This window comes from Dipodomys merriami, unplaced genomic scaffold, assembly GCF_024711535.1.
Source record: "Dipodomys merriami isolate MVZ:Mamm:240054 unplaced genomic scaffold, mDipMer1.0.p SCAF_408, whole genome shotgun sequence".
In the NCBI taxonomy this organism is placed as follows: domain Eukaryota; kingdom Metazoa; phylum Chordata; class Mammalia; order Rodentia; family Heteromyidae; genus Dipodomys; species Dipodomys merriami.
In genome coordinates, this window is record NW_027205693.1 from 861,087 (window position 1) to 883,776 (window position 22,690).

The 22,690-nt window shown below is 45.2% G+C and overlaps 3 protein-coding genes across 3 annotated transcripts; all 3 read left to right on the plus strand.

Annotated features, from left to right (window-relative positions):
• The first annotated feature begins 894 nt into the window (after positions 1-894).
• LOC138806802 (taste receptor type 2 member 14-like) lies at positions 895-1,964 on the plus strand. Its single transcript, XM_069992153.1, has one exon. The coding sequence runs from the start codon at positions 895-897 to the stop codon at positions 1,822-1,824; it is 930 nt and encodes a 309-aa protein (XP_069848254.1). The 3' UTR covers positions 1,825-1,964.
• A 10,414-nt stretch (positions 1,965-12,378) lies between these two features.
• Positions 12,379-13,365, plus strand: LOC138806791 (taste receptor type 2 member 125-like). Its single transcript, XM_069992145.1, has one exon. It carries the CDS (start codon positions 12,379-12,381, stop codon positions 13,363-13,365), a length of 987 nt encoding a protein of 328 aa, XP_069848246.1.
• A 7,675-nt stretch (positions 13,366-21,040) lies between these two features.
• Positions 21,041-21,976, plus strand: LOC138806792 (taste receptor type 2 member 125-like). Its single transcript, XM_069992146.1, has one exon. The coding sequence runs from the start codon at positions 21,041-21,043 to the stop codon at positions 21,974-21,976; it is 936 nt and encodes a 311-aa protein (XP_069848247.1).
• The last annotated feature ends 714 nt before the right edge of the window (positions 21,977-22,690 follow it).

Below are 22,690 nucleotides of genomic sequence, written 5' to 3' on the forward strand. Positions count from 1 at the left end.
CTGAGTAGCTAGGATGATAAGTGTGAGACACTGGTGTCTGGCTACATATTTGAGGGTTTAAGATCTGTGTGATTTTATTTGAAACTCTGGTGTAGAAGTCACTTTGGAATATATGTGCATAGTTTCCTGCAGAGACCTAATTTAGAAGGGCTTAAAAATTCAGTGCTTATGAAGTTCCATATATCAGTTGAGATTCTGTTGCCTATTAAGAGTTACCATTTTGTGGTTTCTGACCCAGAAATCAACTAGTCTAACTATAATATGTAAAACAGTAAGACAATACTAGTGAATATATCTTTATATTTCATGTTGGAGCATGAGAACTCAGCTTTTCCTTCTTGTCAGCTACAAAGACTCCAGGCTGTTGTGTGTGAGGTACATATCTCAGTGATGCTTGTTTGGGTTTTCTGAGAAACTGAGGCATTTTCATGAAGAAAGCTATGAATCAACTGAGTGTGTGTGTGTGTGTGTGTGTGTGTGTGTGTGTGTGTGTGTGTGTGTGTGTGTGTGTGTGTCTTGGGGCTTGATCTCAGGGCCTGGGCGATGTCCCTGAGCTATTTTGCTCAAAGCTAGTGCTCTACCATGGCTCTGCTTTCAGCTTTTTGGTGGTTAATTGGAGATAAAAGTCTCACAGACTTTGCTGCCCAGGCTGGTTTGGAACCATGATCCTCAGATCCTCCTAAGTAGCTAGGATTAAAGGCGTGAGCCACCAGGGCCTGGCATGGAATGGACCGGTGATTAAATCTTGTTTTCTTGACTGATACTGCAGGTGGGAGTTTCTAACCGTGAGTTACACCATGAATTTTCAGGAATCAGATCCACACTGCACTTCAGAAGACTCCAGGAGAGAGTCCTCAGCAGAGTAGAGGCTGTGGAGGCCCCCTCCCAGTGGCAATGGGTGGTGTCCTGCAGGTCATGCTCATGCTCGCTTTAAGTGTGGAGCTCATTGTAGGATTTTTAGGCAATACATTCATGGCGCTGGTGGCTTGCATGGACTGGAGGAAGAGCAGGAAGATCTCTCCGGTGGATCGAATCCTGCTGGCTTTGGCAGTCTCCAGACTTGCTATGCTGTTGTCTTTCCTCATGAGCCTCCTGGTGTACCCAGCTTTGATGGCCACTAGAAAAAATCTAAGAGCGATGAGCACCACTTGGACCATTACCAACCATTTTAGCATCTGGCTCGCCACCATCCTCAGCATCTATTATTTTCTCAAGATAGCCAACTTTTCCAACTCCATTTTCCTTTATCTAAAATGGAGAGTTAGAAAGGTAGTGTTGGGAGCATTGCTGGTGTCTCTGGCCCTCTTGCTTTTGAACATTGTAGTTCTAAATGCACATGACGGTGTCTGGACCGATGAGTATCTGAGCAACGTGTCCTACAGCTTTAGTTCAAGTAAGTCTGCTCAGTTTCCCACACTGGTGTTTTGCACCATCACAGTGTTCACATTTGTACCCTTTACCGTGTCCCTGGCAGTGTTTCTCCTGCTCATCTTCTCTCTGTGGAAACACCACAAGAAGATGTGGCACCATGTCCCAGGACCCAAGGATGCCAGCACTGTGGCCCATGTCCGAGCCCTGCAAACGACAGTCGCCTTCCTCCTCCTGTACGCCATTTTCTTCCTGTCTCTTCTTTTGCAGTTCTGGAACTCCAAGTTTCTGCAGGAAGATAGGATCATTTTGCCTCTGGAAGTCATTGGAACCACCTTTCCCTCAGGACACACAGTTGTTCTCATTCTGGCAACCAGAAGGCTGCGAGGGGCCTCTCTCTCCATGCTCCGGTGGCTGAGGGGCATGGACCGAGGCCTGGAGCCCTCAGACTCCTAGGCCATTCAAGGGATCTTGTTCTTCTAGAGGAAAGTCAGTTCATAAGAAAAAAAAAAAAGATTGTGTTTGGGCCGGACCTGGGCTTGAACCCAGGGCCTGGGTGCTGTCCCTGAGCTTTATTTAGCTCAAGACTAGCACTCTACTACTTGAACCACAGCTCTACTTCTGGCTTTTTTATGGTTAATGGGAGAGAAGAGCTTCTTGAACTTTCCTACCGGGGCTGGCTTCAAATTGATTCTCAGACCTCAGCCTCCTGAGTAGCTAGGATTGCAGGTGTGAACAAATGATGCCGGCCATGAGAAACTCAAAAAATAGAAATTTATGGTTTTCAGTTATTCTTCGATTGCATGCCACTGTGAATTTTATAAAAGTCTGTTTGGATTAAGCACTATACATACTATAAGTTTGGTAAAAAAATGCAAGTATGACTATAAACTCAAGTTATAACAAATATTTAAATATAAGAATTCACAGTATTAACATAATTTTGTGTCTACCATTAAACATTTAAAGATTTTAATATATAAGACATACATGTACATATAATGCATATGAGATATTGCAAATTGAAACCGTATAATTGTATGTACCTAATATGATGGAGATCCAGATACAATTGTCCATAAAAGAGTTTTATAATCTAGCTTGTGTCCTATAGTTTCAGACAAGGAATGAAGAATAACATATAGACTTGGAAATCAGATGCAGCAAACCCATTGTTCTGAATAGAAGAGCAATTTAGAATACTTTTGCCAGGCGTGATGGTGGGTCTATAATTGCAGCTACTTAAGAGATGTAAGTAGGAGGATCACAGTTCAGGCCATCCCAGACTCCCTGGCCCCCCAAAATAGAGATTCTTTACTACAGAATGTTAACGTGGCTTAAGTGGTCAACTTCCCACCTAGCAAGCATGAAACTCTGAGTCATCAGAAAAAAAAGGAAAGAGAACATTCTCAGACACAAGTGGCACTTGAGATAGTAATTGTTTGAGAGCCAGGAATTCCTGGAGCCGGTCCATCTTAATTCGGAATATTTGATTTACTCTTGGAAAGGATTTGAATTTTCTAGGTAGTGTTCAAGAAGGAAGAGCTCTGGTTAGCACACTTAACTTTGAATTCTAGATAAATCATCAATAGTTAGGAAGTTTCATGTACTAGTTCTTATTCCTGTTACTGGCTCTAATGTCTGTTACAATTCCACTTTTCCCCCTGGAATTCATGTTGCTAGACTAAATCCTTAGACAAAACAAAACAAAACAAAACAAAACAGAAACTCCCCTAAAACAAAACCTATACAATGCAAACAAATGTCATTGTTTGCATGTTAGCAAACCAAAGGTTTCAGGTTGCTCTGTGTAAGACAGATGGCATTGTGATCGAGCTCAGCTGGGCCACGTGGGAAAATGCAGTATTTCCATGATGGTAACGATGAACTTTGTCATTAGAAAGTCTTCATGCTTCCTGGCTTGGCATTGTACAGGAGATGTTAATGTGAGATTTTTGTTTGTCAATGAGCAAATATAAATAGCAGAAAAATGAATGCAGTCATAAGTCTTCAGCAGTGATAAGCTGAGGCTTTCTTTTCCAGACAATGGATGACATCTTGGTGAGCACCTTCTTTTTGTTGTGAGACTCATGATAGGAAGCTCAGGAAAAGTGCTTGTAGCCCTGGTGAGGTGCAGGGACTGGGCCAGGAGAAGAAAGCGAGCTTCTGTAGACCAGATCCTCACTGCACGGGCCATCTCCAGGCTGGGTCTTCTCTGGGTAGCCATTTTAAGTGTGGTAACGCTTTTCCTGTGCCCAGCTTTGAAAAGTTCTTGGTGTACATTAAGAACCATTAATGTCATCTGGGTAGTGGCCAATCACTTCAGACTCTTCTCTTACCTCAAGATGGCCAATTTTTCCTCCATCTAAAGTGGAAGGTTGAAAGAGTGGTTTCAATGGCACAGCTGGTGTCTCTGATCTTCTTGGTTTTAAATACTGTATTTGCTGACAAAGGCGTCAATATCTGCATCACTGGGTCTATGACTTACAATTCCAGTCTAGAGACCTCCACACAGATTCCCACTGTCGTCTCGCTCAGTAACTCTGGGTTCCTGCTCCTTCCTTTTACCGTGTCCCTGAAATGTTTCTCCTGCTGGCCTTCTCTCTATGCAAACACCTCGGGAGGATGCAGCAAGGCACCCCTGGATCCAGAGACACCAGCACTGTAGCCCACATCCGAGCCCTGCGGACGGTCATGTCCTCTCTGCTCCTGGACACCGTGTTCCTACTCTCCCTTGTTACAGTGTTTCAGAGCTTTATGTTTCTGGGGAGCGATGTGGTCGTTTGGATTGATCAGGGTTCTGCAGCGGCTTTCCATTCCTGGCACTCGCTCGTCTTGATTCCTGAAAACAAGAAGCTGAGACGGACCTCTCTGTCGGTGCTGTGGAGGCTGAGGTCCAGGGCCAAAGGCTTGGAACTCTTAGGACCTTTCTGAATTTCAGGGATCGGTGTGCATACGATGGAGAAAATCAATTTGTAGTGAACTGTTTCTGTGGTCTGTGTCTGTATGAATTTTACAAATTGTGTGCTTAGATTAAGAGTAGCCAAACACACCTCAACCTTTGAGAAGTATCTATGCTACAAGATACACAGAGGAATATCAGTGCAGAATTCTTACAGGGAACAGTTCCCTATGGTCACAGACACTGAGTTTTGTGTGCATCTTCAACCTGAGAAACTAACAATATGCAAGATCTGTGTATATGCCTGCCTATGAGACATAAAAAAACAGATTCATTGTGTTTCTAACACATTTATAAGATTATCTCTTTGTTGCTTTGTATGTCCCTCCCCCACAGTATAACCCCTGCTTTCACTATATTTGATGTCAGTATAACTTGTGGAGGAGATGGGGAAAAACCATTTGTTTAAGGATACAGGTGGACCTGTTGCAACAATGAGAAGTACAAGTTGTCATGTCTAAAACGAGCTTTACAACGTCGGTGGGGGGGGGGGGAAGGGGGGGGAAGGAGAAGGATTGGGATTGGGGGGGAGGGGGGAGGTTGGGAAGGGATGTGAAGGGTAAACACAGGAGGAGGCTGCAATGCTTGGTAAGAAATGTACGCATTATCCTTCCCATGCAATTGTAACTCCGCTGTACAGTATGTTCACAAATAAAATAAAATTAAATTAAAAAAAACAGATTCATATAGTTCTATGCAAATAAAAGTAAACTTTATATATACAACATTCCAAAACCTTTAGATTAGAAGCAGAGAGTAAAACAAGACTGTTGGAAATCTAACATTCTAAATGTATGACTTCAAATAAGTCTCAATTTACTAATATTGTAAAAATTCCCAAGAATGATTAGCCTTGCTTTCTTTCAAATAAAAAATTTGCTGTCTTAGAAGCTTCAAATTCAATAATTCTCAGAAGGCATATATCATTATTGATATATCATTATTAGATGTAGTAGATATAGTAGATATTACATTAGGAAGTAGATCCGATTTCTCATTTTTTTGTGTGTTGTACCACAACGCGTTTTAGCTTATTTTGGGTATAGATAGATTGAACACAGGATTTTATGCGTGTTAGGCCATCGCTACACCACTTGAGCTGTGCTTCCGGCCCTTTCTGATCCAGGTGTTTTTGACATCAGATCTTGCTTTTTTTCCTGGCCCAGCCTGGATTTGATCCTTGTCTTTACACTTTCTGCTGTGAGCTCTGCTTCTCAGTGCCTGTGGACAGTATGTCCTGCTGCTGATCACATAGTCTTGTCACTGAGAGCGTAGCGAAGTGTTCCTCAGAAAGAAGTAAGGCTGGTTGTTCAGTGTGTCTTGAAAAACATCTTTTTCCTTAGATGTCAAAAGTGTGTTCAAAGTAATACTACTAAAAATGTATGGGTGAGAAGAGAATTGTAATCATATATTTGCTTTAATTTCTGCAAGATCAGATGGATGCTTCAGAGTTCGGTTTTGCTTCTTTTTGAAGTAACGGTATATAAGTGCCTATAGAATTATGCAAATAGGTCAACCACTATAGAAATGATGGTTTTGTTGTTGTTTTGAGACAGTGTCTCATGCATGATGTGGTCTCCAACTCTGTCCTCATGCCCGAGCCTTCTGAACGGTGGAAATTGTGGTTGATTTGACACAGTGATTATATAACAGCTTCCAGGAATAAAATGTAGGTATTAGTTGTACTGAAAACTTCTTCTGAATCAATAACACGCCATCAATTCTGAAATAGATGAAGATAGTTCCCCATGCCTACTAGCTGATTGGCTACTTCACTTCAGGGTTGAACTACGGGGGAAGAGATCTTGGAGCCATTAACATTTTCTCCCCAGGATGGCCGGCCCTGCAGCCCACGCCCACCTTCCTCCTGCTGCTGCACGGCTTCTGTTCTGTCCCTTGCACGGAAGCTTGGCAGCTTCCAGTTTTCCCTCTGTGTGGCCAAAGTTATTTTTCCTTCAGTCCACTAGTGCGTCCTAATTCTGGGAAACAAAGTTGAGACAGATGGACCATCATTCCTGTCCCTCAGGCGTGCGGCTCTGTGTCCACCTCGTCCTCTTGTCTGGGGTATAAAAAAGAACACATCATGCACATAATTCTTTACCACGATTACTTTATTTCTTCACTGCAATTTATAATTCCTTTATTTTTGCTACTTTAATGGAATGGCTTGCTCATGCAAAATATTTAGTGTTGTGGATAAAGCTACCATCTCCTTTTGTCAGTGATAGTTACCCAGTGTCCATCAGTAACCTGCAGCCTCAAGAGACTGTGAGATTGATTCTCTCTACATACCCCAGGCTGGACTTGAACTCAAGATCCCTTCCCTCAGCCCATTGTGGGTGGGGATGATGGACACCTAACACCACAGACTGTTTTGAAATACTTTCTAAAGGTAGCTGACGAGAAATCCTCTCCCCATCCTTCCTGATAGAACCTGTTAGAGATGTGTTATTATTAATGAAGGATGTTGCCCATTTCCCTCTCTTCTTACCAAATCCATTAGTGATAAGCACGGTGCTAGGGTTACACAAAAGCCACCATATACCATGTATTCTAGAGTATGCATGACACCTTGTATGAACTGTCATGAAAGCATTCTCATTTGTGCATTGTATAACTGTATATCTCTTAAAATGAATACTTATTTTGTGCTTGATTCAAAATAAACTGAATTTTTATTACGAAGATGTGCACGTAATAAAGTCCAGCGTGGCAAACGTGTTTTTGGTAGCATTGGCATATGTGTGCCATCCACAGGACCGACGAATACTAGAATTATGACAAATGGGAAAAAGGTTTAGAAATGATGATTTCTGGAGTACGAATGAGGAAGAAAGAGCCACAGTTGTGACCTGATACACATATTGTTCTAGGTTTACAGATGCAGGTAGGAAAGTTACTCTATTTCACAAATTTAAAAAGGACTTTTGTTGGGGGGGGGATGTGAGAATTGAGATAGTCTTTTAAACATTTTGTTTTTTTCCTCCTAAGCTCCCTCTGTATTCCTGATTTGTTGGTCCCATCCTTCAACTTTCATTCCAAACCCCCTCTCAGATTAAGTTGTACTGTTGAGTATGGACTTCTGATACCAAAAAGCAGACACATGTTAATATTCCATTAGTGAGTGAGCAAGTTATAAAATTCCTAAGACTGCAAGCCAATCACCAATCTGCAGGTTGCTTTTTTTTCCTTCATGATTCTGGTTTTGCATTGAGGTTACAGTCTTACCCAAATTCAAACTTTTTTTTTTTTCAGGGCAGAAGACATACTATTCACAAACAAGTACATCAAGCGTGTGATGTGATGTTGAAAATGAACTGCAGGACTCGTGGATAGGGATGGGAGGGAAAACCTGGGACACAGTGAGGGAAGGGGACACTGTGTCCAAAAAAGAAACGTACTCGTGACCTGACTCATGTAAGTGTCAACCTTCTATGTATCACCTTTATCATAACAATAAAAAGTTAAAACAAGAGTGTGTTGTGGAGATAGATGCAGCCTGTGAAGCAGACAGCACTAAATGCTAACTGCAAAACTGTGAAGACTCAGGGTCTATGATGAAGGGGCAGAATGATGCAGGTTCCAGCCTCAGGATTATCTGAGGACTGTGTTTGTGATTAGGAAAGCTCTTGCAATGCCAGGCTAGAGAGGGAAAATGTTCTCTCTCCCTATCTCAAAACACATGTCACAGACTCCTGGGAACTGAGGAAGTAGCTCTTCTGCTTCCTTAAACATAGATGAACAACTGGTCAAGCATTTTCCTGAGATTGGAGAAGTGGTTTGAGCTTGCTCTAAAACAGTTTAGATAATAATATACCAAGACATTGTCTCATAGGTTAAGTAAAAATGTATCTGTTAAAATTTTTTGTGTGAATGTCTCCTGACTAAATCTTGACAAAGATCATGCTTGCTTGTCTTTAAATACCCACTAACAATAAAACACGGCATGCAGTGGCAATTGCTGTTTGCACTCTGCATGTCCTGTGTCCTGGTGATTTCATGACCCTTACCCAGGGACCCCAACGCACTAGATGTTGACACAAAACCATATAACTCTGGGTACCATTTTTCTGCATTATAAATAATATGTACTATTATTGTGTTTTATAGCTTGCTGTTTGATACACAAACTGATAGATTCTTGTTGCCACCTGTGTGAATTAGAGTGAATGATGTTCCTTGCACAGAATTCAAGGAATCAAATTATGGATGTAAAAAATAGAGAGAAAAAAGTATGTTAATAAACACTTCCATAGGGGCTAGGAAGGTGGCTCAGTGGTAAAACGCTTGCCTTGCATGCATGAGGCCCTGGGTTCGATTCCTAAGCACCATATAAGCAAAAAAAAAAAAAAAAAAAAAAAAAAAAGCCAGAAGTGGCGCTATGGCTCAAGTGGTACAGTGCTAGCCTTGGGCTGAAGAGCTGAGGGACAGCACCCAGGCCCAGAGTTCAGGCCCCATGACCGGACCCCCCCCCAAAAAACAAACACTTCCATATTTACATGCTATAATGTGAGACTGTGTTGTCATTTCCTGGAGCTGTACAAAATACCCTGGAATACAGCTTGTTAACTGGGCAATCCCCGTATGAACTTAATGTATGCATCGGGAAGCTGCGAGTGTATGTAATGAAATGCTTGAACCGGATCCTTAGGGAACTTTGGTTCTTGCGTGTTTGATGTTGCACGGAGAAGTTCTTTTCAGGGGAGTGTGTGGTGCATGTTGAAAGATCCACACAGGCCGCCGGTGGTGAGCGCACTGACACACACAGGGCAGTGACATTGGGAACTGACCTTGCACAGAGAATGGACACTGCCCTGCTGCGCACACTCATAGTTGTGCTGATGGTGGAAATTGTAGCGGGGCACTTAGTGAATGGGTCGATAGCCCTGGTGAACTGCACGGACCGGGTCAGGAGAAGGGTGCTCTCCCTGGGGGACCGAGTCCTCACAGCGCTGGCCCTCAGAATCGCTCAGCTCTGGGTGGTGGCGCTGGATGGGTGGTGACCGTGCTTCCTTCTGCAGCCTTCTGGAAGGCAGGGATGACGATGGGAGGGATTTACTTCGCCTGGATGCTGACCAGCCATCTCAGCAATGTGGCTCACCACCAGCCTCAGCATCTTTTACTTTCTCAAGATAACCACCTTCTCTGGCTCTGTCTTTGTCTTCCTGAATTTAGAGTTGAGAAAGTTGTGTCTGTGACCCCACTGCTGTTCTTGGCCCCGGTGCTTGTGAACGTGATGGTCCTGGATGCGTCCATCGCTTGTCTGCGTGGATGAGATGGAAAGAAACATCACTGACAGTTCAGGCAACTTGGGGCGCATCCCTCAGACTCCTCTCCTTCCCCAACCCTGTGTCCGTGCTGGTGCTTTTCTGTGTCCCCAACGACTTTTCTCCTGCCCGTCTTCTCCCTGTGGAGCCATTTGAAGGTGATGAAGTTCAGCACCCGAGGGCACAGAGACATCAGCACCGTGGCCCACGTCCAGGCCTTGTACCCTGTCATCGCCTATCTCCTGCTGCGCTTGGCATGCTTCGTGTTGGTGTTTGTGAAGGTTGGGAGCCCGATGTTTCAGGGGAGACCCTTGGTCCCCAGGTTTTTCCGGGCTGTCCGGGATGGGTCTCCTCTGCTCACTCCTGGGTGCCGATTCTGAGTAACAAGGGGCTGTGTGTGTCCTCTCTGTCCCTGCTGCGCTGGCTGAGGTGTGGGACTGGGGCCCATAGATCTTTGAGGGGAGAACACTGCATAGTCCAGAGAAAGCAAGAAGTTCCCGTACTTGTGAGCTTATATTCCTGTTGTGTGTAGCTGTACCAATTTAACAGAGATACCGTGTGGAACCAGCAGCAGCCGTACACTGCAACCTCTGTGGTACATAGGGAGGTCTGTAATCTGACTGCCTCACACACAAGAAAATGAATATAGATCACGTGTAATAATGAATAATATGGATTTTTGTTGTGGATTAGCATTTTGAGATGAGAGACACAAACGTATGGCGAATGAATGCATACATAGTTACTAAACTAGAACCATAATTTAACATATATAAGGGCAAGTTTTATAGTTTATGATATGTACCTAAATTACCAAATAATAAATATCAACTACAGGCTGTTAGAAATCATATACATTAAATACATAATTTTGAATATAAAATTGAAATTAAAAATTCATAGGCAGGTTGCTTGATTACTGTGATCCTAGATTATATTTATTAATTTCAAATTTAAGAATTGTTAGAACTTTCTTCTTTGAGACAGGGCTTTACCATATAGCTCAGGCTGCCCTCAAATGTTCTCTATTTTCCTGTCTCAGTCTCACAAGTGATGGGGTTTACTGAAACATTCTGCCATACCCAGCTCTCGAGACACTTTATCACTCTTAGAAATATGGATTCACATGCAGAAGTTGCGTTCTCTCAGGTAGTTATCATATTTCATTTTAATCTACCAATTTCAATGCACAAAAAATGGCTTATGCTGTTGTTTGTGTGTCTGTGCTTGTGCCAGGATTGAGGCTTAAGCTCAGGGCTTCAAGCTCTCTCTTGTTTTTGTTTTTATGTCGGTTGTGGGACTTGAATTCTGGCTGAGTGTTGTCTCTCAGCTCTTCAGCTCAAGGCTGGTGCTCTACCATTTGAGCCACAGCATCATTTCTGGTTTTCGGGTGGTTCATTGGAGATAAGTGTCTCATAGACTTTCCTGCCTGGGCTGGCTTTGAACCATAATCCTCAGATCTCAGCCTCCTGAGTAGCTGAGATGACAGGCATGAGCCACTGGTGCCCAGCTCAAAGTTGGCACTCTACCACTTGAGCCAGAGCTTCACTTCCAGTTTTTGCTAGTTAACAGGAGATAAGAATCTCACAGGAAGCTTGCATGCACTGGCTTTGAACCTGCTGTGAGTAGCCTCGGATGAACCTACTCATCCTCCTGAGTAGCTGGGATTACAGGTGTGAGCCACCAGCGTCTGGTTATGATACTGTTTCAACTGAATTTGCCTCTGGAGAATTGGTACCTTATAGTACTTTAAAATGGGAGGATATTCAGGTTTTCACTGTGGCAGTCGGGTCGTGCTCTGCCCTGAGTGACTCCACTGAGTGAAAACAGCGGTGTGCTCCATTCTGGAAGCATGGGTGGAAGCAGACATCCCATCTGTCCACACGAACCAGAGGAAGACTGATGAGGAGCTTGTTGATGCAGATAGAAGATGCCACCTACGGACCTCAATTAAATGAAGAGAGTGTGGACACGGATGCCCCATGACCAACCTCACCCGCGAATCTAGATGCTTTGCATATGTTTTAATAGATGAGGCCCCAAAATTTTACTAGCTGACATGAACTTGACAAACACAAATTACGAGAATAACACCTGCAGCACCATGAAAGGAAATATGCCTTCATTTGCTTTCCAGCGAGTGAGAACTGAGATTTCATCCGAACATTAGCCTTGAAGACTCTCAGCTCTAGGAGTGAGAATAAAAGACCTGGACTGAAGTCAACCTGAGCATCCCCCACATGTATACACATGTGCACACACGTCACATATGTAAACACACACATATGTCAGCATACACATACACATGTAAATACACATATCTGTACATAACTTGGACATCCACCTAAACCCTCAGTACTTGCAAGGCTCCATACACCAGTTTATGTTCTAATTACTCACTAGATACATGGCCGTTTTGTAATAGCCCTTGTCCCAAAGGTGACAAGCTGTCCCAATATGCTGACAAAGGGAAAAGGAAACAAAGCCATGCAAACAAATGTGTCTTTATTTGCATGTTTAGCATTTCCTTTATGGCCACTACAAGAGGCCAGACCTCTGCTGGGTGTGGTGTCTTGACCGGGCTCCATGGGCTGTTAGGAAGATGCAGGGATTTCATGAAGAAAGCAGGACCCCAGGATGGCTCTTTTCCTGACATGGTGTCAGGTGCGTGGGACTGGTAAGGGATGACCTGTCTGAGTTTTCACTCATCGAGCATTTTATGACTGCAGTCGCGAATCTTCGGCAGTACCCACAGACACCGTACTATCCTCTTAACCCACAATGGACAGCGGCATCCTCAGCATAATTATAGTTGTCAGTGTGGAGTTTTTCCTCGGAAACATGGTGAATGGATTCGTAGCCCTGGTGAACGGTGTGGACCTGGTCAAGAGGAGAAGGATCTCTGAAGTTGATCAACTCCTCTCCGCCCTGGCGCTCTCCCGGATTGTTCTGCTCTGGTCAGTGGTGCTCAATATATTGTTGTCTTTTACTTACCCAGGTAGAATAAACACACATTTAATAAGAATAAGTAATTTTTCCTGGATTGTGTCCAATCATTTTAACCTCTGGCTGTCGACCAACCTCAGCTTCTTCTTCTTTCTCAAGATAGGCCATTTCTCCAGCTCTGCTTTTCTTTACCTGAAGTGGAGAGTCCGGAAAGTGGTCTCAACAACCTTGGTGATGTCTCTGGTCCCCTTGTTTTTCAATGTGCTTGTGATAAACGCTATCTTCGACGAAAGCATCGGCGGTTGTATGAGGAACATGTCGTATTTCCACTGTAGCAAGACCTCCACACAGTTTTCCAAACGTATTTTACTCACCAACTCTGCATTTATGGTCCTGCCCTTCATCTTCTCCCTGGCCGTGATCCTCCTGTTGATCATCTCCCTGCGGAGACACCAGCAGCAGATGCAGCAGGTCGTGTGGGGAGCCCGAGATGCCAGCGCCACAGCCCACCTCAGGGCCTTGCAGACCGGGGTGGCCTTCTTCCTCCTCTCCGTCGCCTTCATCCTGTCTGTCATCCTACAGCTTTGGACCTTCGATTTCCTAGATATGAATATTCTCATTCTGTCTTCTCTGGCTACTGGGATTGCTTTTCCCTCAGGCCACTCCGTCATCCTGGTCCTGGGGAACAGCAAGCTACGTCAGGCCTTGGGAGCCATGCTGCGGGGGCTGCGGGGGCTGTGGTGCTGGGGCAGGGCCCCAGAGCCCCGAGACCGCGCACCCCTGACTGGCCAGGCCTCCGTGCCTCTCAGGAGGCTCCGCTGATGAGACATCCTTTGATTTCATAGACTTATATTTTCACACTATTCTGTTGTGTGTCTCTTTATGGATTTCATAGAAAGGGGTTTGGAATTAGCACTTCAGCAGAACTATTCATACCCATGTGTATTAGTATTAGTATACTCAGGTGTAGAAGAACATCAGAACCGACTGCTTACCTATAAAGTCTTTATAGCAACAAATAGGAATTTCATGTCAGTCTTTTCAGGATTTTAAAATGAGAATCTTGTGTGGGAGACATAGCTGTTAAAATATAAGCTTATGATTTCATAAACAAAATAATGTGTGTGCATGCATGCTTGTGTGTGTGTGTGTGTGTGTGTGTGTGTGTGGTCCTGGGTGCTGTCCCCGAGCTTCTTTTGCTCAAGGCTCATGCTCTGCCACTTGAGCCACAGCATCACTTGAGCCATTTTCTGTGTATGTGTTGCTGAGGAATTGAACCCAGGGCTTCATGGGTGGTAGGCGAGTACTCTACCACTGAGCCATGTTCCGGGCCCCTTTTCCTCACTTTTAAATATTCTCCCTTATTCCCTAAAATCACCAAGGTATCCATTAAATATTTATTTTAAAATCAAAACATTGAACTTACGTTAGAATCCACACATGTCTGGATTTGGTGGTATCTCTGGAGGGCCGAAGCTGCCCGTGAAGGGGCTGGGAAGTCCGGGAGTGGCAGAAGCGCTGCACCCGGGGGGGGGGGGGGGGGGGGGGAGGGTCCTGCTCACACCGGGGGTGGGAGGGGCACCAGTCAGACCAGTGTGCTCACCTTTCCATTAGTGCAGTGAGGAAATGGTTACCACTGCATCGTGCCAGCCACCCAACATCCAGGAACAGGATCTTAACAGTGTCCTGAAACAAACCTGGAGGAAAGGCTAAAATGCAGTTCTGATGTGCAGGACAGCTCTTACCAGTTCTGTGGTGTCAGTGCACCTTCAGTTTCTTTGTTCTTCTTCCTTCTTTTCCTCCCGATTTCTTTATGCTCTCTCTTCCTATGGGCCTAGCCTGTAATGCACTGTTATAAGATGAAGAAAAATATTTTCCATGGCTGCTTATAAGATGGAGGAAAAACATGTTTCTGGCTTGCTTATTTTCTACCTGTGATAAAAGTGTTCAGAGGTTTAAACTGCAGGGCTCCTGGTAGTGTCTTCTGGAACAGAAGCACAGAAACCAGCCCACAAGCCTTCCACAGGCTGTTAATGAACACACCGTAGTGTCACCACATGACAAAAAGAATACACATGTGCAGCAAAACAAGTCAGAACAGGAAAACCTGGCACAGAATAGTAAGAACAAGAGGAACATTAGTGAGGGGACTTATATGTCTGTCTTGGACCAGGCCCAGTGGGTCATGTCTATAATCCCAACTACTTCAGAGGAAATCCATTGGGTCCTGGTCTGAGGAGGGCTGGGGCAGAGTTAGGAGGTCCCATAGCGAGCAGGGGCTGAGGTTTTCCCAGCACACAGCTATGGGCCCGGCTGTCAGGGAGGTACAGGCAGGAAATGTGTGGTCTTGGACGAGGCCAGGTAAAAAGGAAGGCAAAAACCTAACAGTCAAAAAAGGCTATGTGTGTGGCTCGAGTCCCCGTGCATTTGCCCAGCTGATACAGGATCTGAGCTAAAAAACCCATACTTTGAATAAATTAAAGAATCAAATAAAAAAAAATCACAGAGAGTTTTTAACATAAAGCCTGATACCATGAATGGAAAATGTGATTTCCATTATCAGATACAAATAAACACTTCTGAGAGTTTATCTAATAGTCGCTTTTGCTGAAAATGATGGATATAATGAAATATGTTTTTAAAATATAGTTTCTTGTCCTTTTGTTCTGGCAGAGTTCTTTTAACCTTAACTAAACACAAATTTAAAACTATTTTTTTTTAATTTTAATTTTAATTTTTTGTGAACACACTGTACAGAGGGGTTACAATTACATGGGCAGGTTAATGCATACATTTCTTAGCAAGCATTGCAGCCTCCTCCTTTGTTTACTCTTCACATCCCTTCCCAGCCTCCCCCCCATCCCTCCACCCAATCCTCCCCGATTCCCCCCTCCTCCTGCCCCTCCCGAATTTAAAACTATTGAAACAACAACAACCAACTAGATTATAGTTAGGAACTGGTGGCTCATGCCTGTCATCCTAGCTACTCAGGAGGCTGAGATTCAAGAATTGTGGTTCAAAGCCAGCCCGGGCAGGAAAGTCCATGAGACTCTTATCTCCAATGAACCACCACAAAGCTGGAAGTGGTGCTGTGGCTCAAGTGGTAGAGTGCCAGCCTTGAGCAAGAAAGCTCAGGGACAGTGCCCAGACCCTGAGTTCAAGACCCAGGACCACCATATAAACAAAACAAAACAACAACAAAAGCAAACTAGGTAATGTAGGGACACCAGGGATAGAGTTGTAAAGCAGGGCAGAACAGAGGGGCCAGTGGTTGGCAGGTGGGGACGCCATTGAGCTGAACCAGGAAGCAGAGGGCTTAGAGGGAGAGCCATGCTTTGCACAAAGCAGAATAACACAGAGGATCACAGAACAGAAAGAACCAGAACTACAGCAGAGTGATTTTTTTTGTGTGCCAATCTTGGGGCTTGAACTCAGGGCCTGGGCTCTGTCCCTGAGCCTCTTTGTGCTCAAAGTTGGTACTCTACCAGATGAGCCACAGCGCCACTCCTGGCTTTTTCTGAGTAGTTTATTGGCGATAAGACTTTCCTGCCTGGGCTGGCTTTGAGCTGTGATCCTCAGATCTCAGCCACCTGAGTAGCTGGGATGACAGGCGTGAGCCACTGGAGTCCGGCCTCCCGTACTGTCTTAAACTGATTTGTGGCTATTTTGTTTTCTGAATCAACAACCCAACCCCCTATTTATTTCATCATTTTGTGTGTGGACTCTTTCTTACCCAACCCCCTATTTATTTCATCATTTTGTGTGTGGACTCTTTCTTATATGTTTTTTTTGGGGGAATTCCTTTATTTAATCTTCTAGCTCAGCACCTATTTCTTTTTTTCTTTTTTCTTTTTCTTCTTGGGTCCGGTCATGGGGCCTGAACTCTGGGCCTGGGCGCTGTCCCTCAGCTCTTCAGCTCAAGGCTAGCGCTCTACCACTTGAGCCACAGCGCCACTTCCAGCTTTTTTTTTTTTTTTGCTTATGGGGTGCTGAGGAATCGAACCCAGGGCCTCCGGCATGCAAGGCAAGCGCTCTACCACTGAGCCACCTTCCCAGCCTCTCAGCACCTATTTCTATGCATGTTTTTCTCAGCTCTGATTCTAAGCATCTATCACACATCACTTTGTTTCCAGCAGCCCTCTGGGCACCGCTGGCTCTCCTTCTACGTCAGTGTGTTCCTTTACGCCTTGCTCTTGTCTGCTCATCTTTTTCAGGGGTGATCTAGATGAAGGCCAGGTGGGAGCTGAGGCAGGGAGGGCACATGCCTGGAGATCCCTTCTGTCTCTCAGCCCCTTGGCCGGCATGGTGTGGACAGCTCTGTCCTGCGAGGCCTGCGGCCCTTCCAGTGAGGGCTAGAGGGCGCTGTTGCTTTCTCCAGGCGGGGTGGTGCCGGAAACACCACCTTCCCAGTGCGACCAGGACCTTGCATTCCCCTGGCAGGCTAGTAGGTTTGTTCTAGGAGCTGGAGAAGCGTGGAAATAAGTTCCTGGGTTGTAAAAAAAGCAGATCAGTTCTTCCCGGCGTGCTCTGTGGGAGATGCTGCGGAGCGCTTGCATGGCCCTGCGAGGCCCCTGTATGAAGGCCTGCTTTCCGTAGTCCCTGCACTGGAGAGGATCTGGAGACGAGTGGGCCTGACCAGGTCATTCATGGGAAGCCAGAGGGAGGAGCAGAGCCTGTCCCCAGTGGACTTGCTTGCGTTCACACAGGTGGCTGCGGAGCATCAGCTCAGGGGGAAGCCAGCCTGGTCCTGGGCTTGGCCAGTTCTGAACCCGAGCCTCTGACCTTTCCCACAACCCTGACCCTCTCCTGGCCTTCTTTCTCTTTCCCATGAAGGAGAGGAACCAAATGTCACCCTTGTACTCGCCAGGAACAACCCAAGGTGGTCGGGCTGTGGAAGAGGTGAGGAACATTCGGAGCGTTATTGGAGGTGGGATTGGAGCTCTGAGCCAGGCTGTCCGAGGGACCTGGGCTGCTGAAGGAGTATGGAGCTCCATAATTTGGCCACTCACCCGACGACATCCATGTCTCATGCCACCCACAGAGCTCCTGTTTCTCCTTATGAATTTGCAGCGCCCCCCCCCAGATCCCAGAGGTGTTGTGGCTGCCTCAGGCTCAGGTTCTTTGGGGTGTCTCTCCCTGGCTTGCTCTTCCTCAGACCCATTCTCCTGGTGGCCCCATATCCCAGTGGCTCCCCATGTTTCCCTATGTCCTTTTATTGTAGGAACACGAGGCAGACCAGGTCGGGGCAGGCACTGTGAGCCTCACTGCCTGGCGTTTCCTTACGTGCCCTTTCTCTAGAGGCAGTCACGTTCCGTGGCTGTGTGGCTGAGGCATGTGGCACTTGAGCTCCAGGGCCCAGCCCTGGACAGTGCACGACATCTTCTAATCTGCCCTCCTGTCAGGCCACTCTTGTTTACCTCTCTGCTCAAGTCACATCACACTTTAGGACACAAAGCAGGTGTTAGAAAATGCAAGAATATTGACCCAAGTCCTTATCAGAACCATAAAGGAATACAATGAGGATTCAACAGCAAAAAATACCCCAGAGAACATTCAAATACATCGAGACTGAACAATGCGTAGTTGAATGACTAGTGTGTCATTGAAGAAAGTAAAGGGGGAAATAAAAAGGCTCCTAGAGATGAATGAAAATGAGATTACAGCCTCCCAGAGCCCTCAATACACAAGCAAGGCAATGCTGATAGGGAAGCGTATAGCTATGAATGCCTACGTTAAAAAAAAGAAAAGTCAGATGCTGGTGGCTCATGCCTGTCATATTAGTTCACAAAGCAGCTAAAATCCAGAGGATCGTGATTGGCAGCCAGCCAGGGCAGAAAAAAGTCTGCAAGATCCCATCTCCAATTAACCAGCAAAAAAAAAAATTGGTCTAGAGGCATAGCTCAAGCAGCACAGCACCAGTGTTAGGCAGGAAGCTGGGCGAGAGTGCGGGCTCTGAGCTTAAGGCCCCATATCCCAGAAAGAAAACAAGAGAAGGAAAGAGGGGAAAACCCATGGGGATTAGGGAGCTGTGCTGTTTCACTAGACGCTGGTCACAGAAATTAAACTAGATGTTAAAATGAACTGTTGAGTGAACCATTCCTCTTGCTGAGCAAAGTGGAAGAGTGGAAACCAAGTTCATGAATTAAGAGTGGGGATGATGTGTTACCCTGGGCATTAGAGAGTCTGCAACATTGGGTTTCCCACCACACACAGCTGAGGGATATCCAGGTGGATTCCCAGACATTCCAGGTGTATTACCTGAGCTAATTAAGTAAAGGTGCACGTATACACACATTTGCATGAATACAAAGTGTAGCGAGGAATGGTGATGACCCACTCATTATTTGCATGATTGCAAATACATGAAAACACATGCAAGCCAGGTTCACTGCTTGTCAACCCAATCCACGCGTGCGTTTGCAAGGACTGTCGGATCGTTTTTCATGCATTTGCATGATTTCAAAACATAAAGATTGACAATAACTTTTACCTATTTTTCTTTGGTTACAATCCATTGCAATTTATACTTGCTATATGCATCAGGGTCTTGTGTGGTACAAGACAAGCACTCTGGCACCCAAGTCAAGCCTCCAGCGATTTTGCTTTTTGATACAATTCCTCATTTTGCCTGGCCTATGCTGACCTATGGCTCCCGAGCAGCTGAGATTACAGATGTCTCATTCGACACCTAGTTCATATGCTGAGGGCTGCCAGTCAACTTTTTCTTGGTTTGTACTTGAACTGCAATGCTCCTATTTCTCCTTTCCATGCAGCTGGACAAAATAATAATTTTTAAAATTATAAAATTAAAAATACCAAGTAATTTTTGTAAAGGCTTGTGTATTTCCCCTACTGGAAAAGCCATATTTCCCTTATGATATTTATGCACAAAGTTAGCAAGTTAGTGACGCATTTCCTGCACCCTTTTAAAATAGACTCTTTTATTGCCAAGTTGTAGACCTTCCGAGAATAGAATCTACAAACTATGGTGCAAGCAAGCAAGTATCTTAGTCTAGTATTTTCAAAACCAGACCACGGATCAGAGACAGTGACTCAGAGGCCTTGGGGGTTAACATCGCCTAGTCTTATGCATTTTTGCATTTGTTACTTAAAACTGTGTTGGTTACTTGAGCTTGGTACAGGCAGAACACAACATCTGTTATGTTGTTATGGGGAGTTATGCAAGTGCATAACTCCCCAGTGTATGTAAATCACAGTGATTTACGAGGAAGGGCTTAGAGGCCCAGCAACCTGGAGAACCAACTTGCTATTTCCCTGTTTCACTGTTGGAATGAGATGTTGAGGGAGTTCCTGTGGCTCTTCATACAAGGCCTGTCTTTCCCAGGACCTCGTCACCCTCGGGTGTCTCCAGAGAGCAAGGTGGGGTGGCCAGCTTCAGGGGGATGCACCGGATGAGCTTGGCCTCGTTGGGTGAGCTCAGTCTCACAGGGACCCCATCCTGGAACACACCAGGTGAGTGTGGATGAGGTACTCACCGGCCAGGGACCTGCAGACCCCCTCCAGCCTCTGCTGAACATCACCAGAGGCAGGACAGAGAAAGGATGACAAGCCGGTGGGTACCTCGTCCTGGGCATCCGAGACTCAGAACAGGAAGGCTTCGTGCTGTGTGGACTAAGGCATCCGTGACAGCCTCATGAACCACAGCTTAATTCCCACGGCTTTTCATAGCTACAGAAAGATTTCCCAAGCCTACTGAACATGTACATTTAATACTACATAATGTTACTTCGAAAATTAAAAACAAATCTACTAATTACTAATCCATTACTAAGCATGGGGTAGATATGTAATCTGTGATGGGCAAAGGGAAAAACATATTATTGAAGTGAAAAATGAAGATATTACACAAATGTATTTTATTTGTGAGTAGGTATGCGCACACACCTTTGTAAGGTGTCATCCCTGATACCAGATACCAAAAGACAAATTATTTCCATGATATTAGATGGAGGTAATGGGTTGTCTGAGGGGTAACACATATATCTGGGTCACTGTACACACTTAATTTGAAGCATTAAAAAAAAAGCACCCCAGTGGTTGAGAAATATCACACACCAGTTCAAAACCTTATTTCCTTCCTCGTAGCTTTTTTTTTTTTTTAAATCATTCTTGTCTAGATCTCCAGTGTCTGGAATGAAATATGTAGATCAAGTAGAAACATCTGGACAGTGTAATAAATGAATCTTCTTTTGCATGCTAGCACCCAAGCACTCAAGCGTGCCCTCCACCACCAAGTCCTGAAGACCAAGGCTACGGACTAACACACACATGTCATCTGGCTGAAATTCCTGGGTCGAGTTGGACAGTACAGCATTTCCTGAAGGAAGCGGTGCATGTATAAGTGGACAGGTCCCAGCCTTAGCTTGTTGGTTCTTTTACACCGGGTTGTAGCAGTGAGCGGGCGACATGCTCTGAGGCTGCTGGATGTCAGATGTCCATGTTAATAAATACCCCACAGAGGCCTTAGAAGCTGACAATGAGTCTTGTCCTGCATGGCATCTTCTTGGTCATCGTAGGTCTGCTGTTCATTGCTGGAAATTTGGGAAATGGATTCATAGCCCTGGTGAACTGCAGGAACTGGGCCAGGAGGAGGAAGTTGTCTTCTGTTGATCTCATCCTCACCATGCTGGCGGTCTCCAGGATTGGCTTGCTTCTCTCTTCCTGTACCAGTATGCTGATGGCATCACTGAACCCGGAGTTGTGGAAGACGGCGAACATGTTAAAGATGATTTTTTTAACCTGGATGGTGACCAACCACTTCAGCATCTGGCTCGCCACGAGCCTCAGCGTCTTCTATTTTTTCAAGATAGCCAACTTTTCCAACTCTGTTTTCCTTTATCTCAAGTGGAGAGTTAGGAAAGTGGTTTTCTGGATGATCCTGGGGTCTCTGGTTATCTTGTTCATCAGTGGTTTTCTGATGAACAGAGCCATCAGTGTGTGGCTTCTGGAGTTCCAAAATATGTCTCGTATTTTCAGCTCAGAGACGTCACTGCAGTTTTCCACGCATTTTTTCATCCGCATCAACCTTTTCCTTTGCATCCCATTCCCCGTGTCCCTGGTGGCCTTCATCCTGCTCATCTTCTCCCTGTGGAGACACCACAAGAGGATGCGGCCCCATGGCCCAGGACCCAGGGATGCCAGCTTGGCGGCCCACGTCCGAGCCCTGCAAATGGTGATCACCTTCCTCCTCCTGTACTCCATCTTCTTTCTCTTTCTCATCATCCAGATTTGGAACCATGCAACCCTGGAGAACACTCATGTCATTTGGCTTTCTGAGGTGGTGGTCATGTTCTTTCCTTCATTCCACTCCTACACCTTAATCCTGGGAAACAGCGAGCTGAGACAGGCCTGGTTGTGCTGCTGTGGCCGAGGGGCCGGAGGCTCGACCCCCCAGGGCCGAGGGACCAGCTAGAGACTCAGCGCCCCAGGACCACTGAAATGACTTGGAGTCAATCTTGCATCATCTAGATGATGGCCGCTTCTTAAGAAATTTGTGTACGTTATCCAATTGTGCTTTCTAAATAGTCTTTCCTTCTGTGTAATTCTGAGAATTCACAGAGGCCACACGGGGCTGGGGAGGGGTGGAATGAGCCCTGTCCAATCCCTTCCAACCTTACTAGGATGCATTCATTAACAGACATTCACACAATGACTTAGACATAGTAAGTTTTTATTGTGACGTGTTTATAATGGTGGTCATGAACTTCTATATGATTTTAGAATAATAATAACAAAGGAAGCATGCATGGAATGAAATGCTACATTCACTTCAAGCAATCTCAAATCTAAGTATCAGATAAGAAATGATGAATAAGCCAGGTGCTGGTGGCTCATGCCTGTAATCCTAGCTACCCAGGAGGCTGAGATCTGAGGATCGCTGTTCAAAGCCAGCTTGGACAGGAAAGTCCATGAGACTCTGATCTCCAATTAACCACCAGAAAACCAGAAGTGTTGTTGTGGCTCAGGTGGTAGAGCGCTAGCCTTGAGATAAAGAGCTCAGGGACAGCATACAGGTCCAGAGTTCAAGCCCCACAACTGACAAAAAACAAAACAAAACAAAAGAATGTATAGAGTTTAAATGTACAAATTCTATTGTTTCAAACACAAGAGCTACCAGACCAGTTTT

Coding starts and splice junctions, on each gene's coding strand:
- LOC138806802 (XM_069992153.1), top strand. CDS start 895: ATGGGTGGTGTCCTGCAGGTCATGCTCATGCTCGCTTTAAGTGTGGAG.
- LOC138806791 (XM_069992145.1), top strand. CDS start 12,379: ATGGACAGCGGCATCCTCAGCATAATTATAGTTGTCAGTGTGGAGTTT.
- LOC138806792 (XM_069992146.1), top strand. CDS start 21,041: ATGAGTCTTGTCCTGCATGGCATCTTCTTGGTCATCGTAGGTCTGCTG.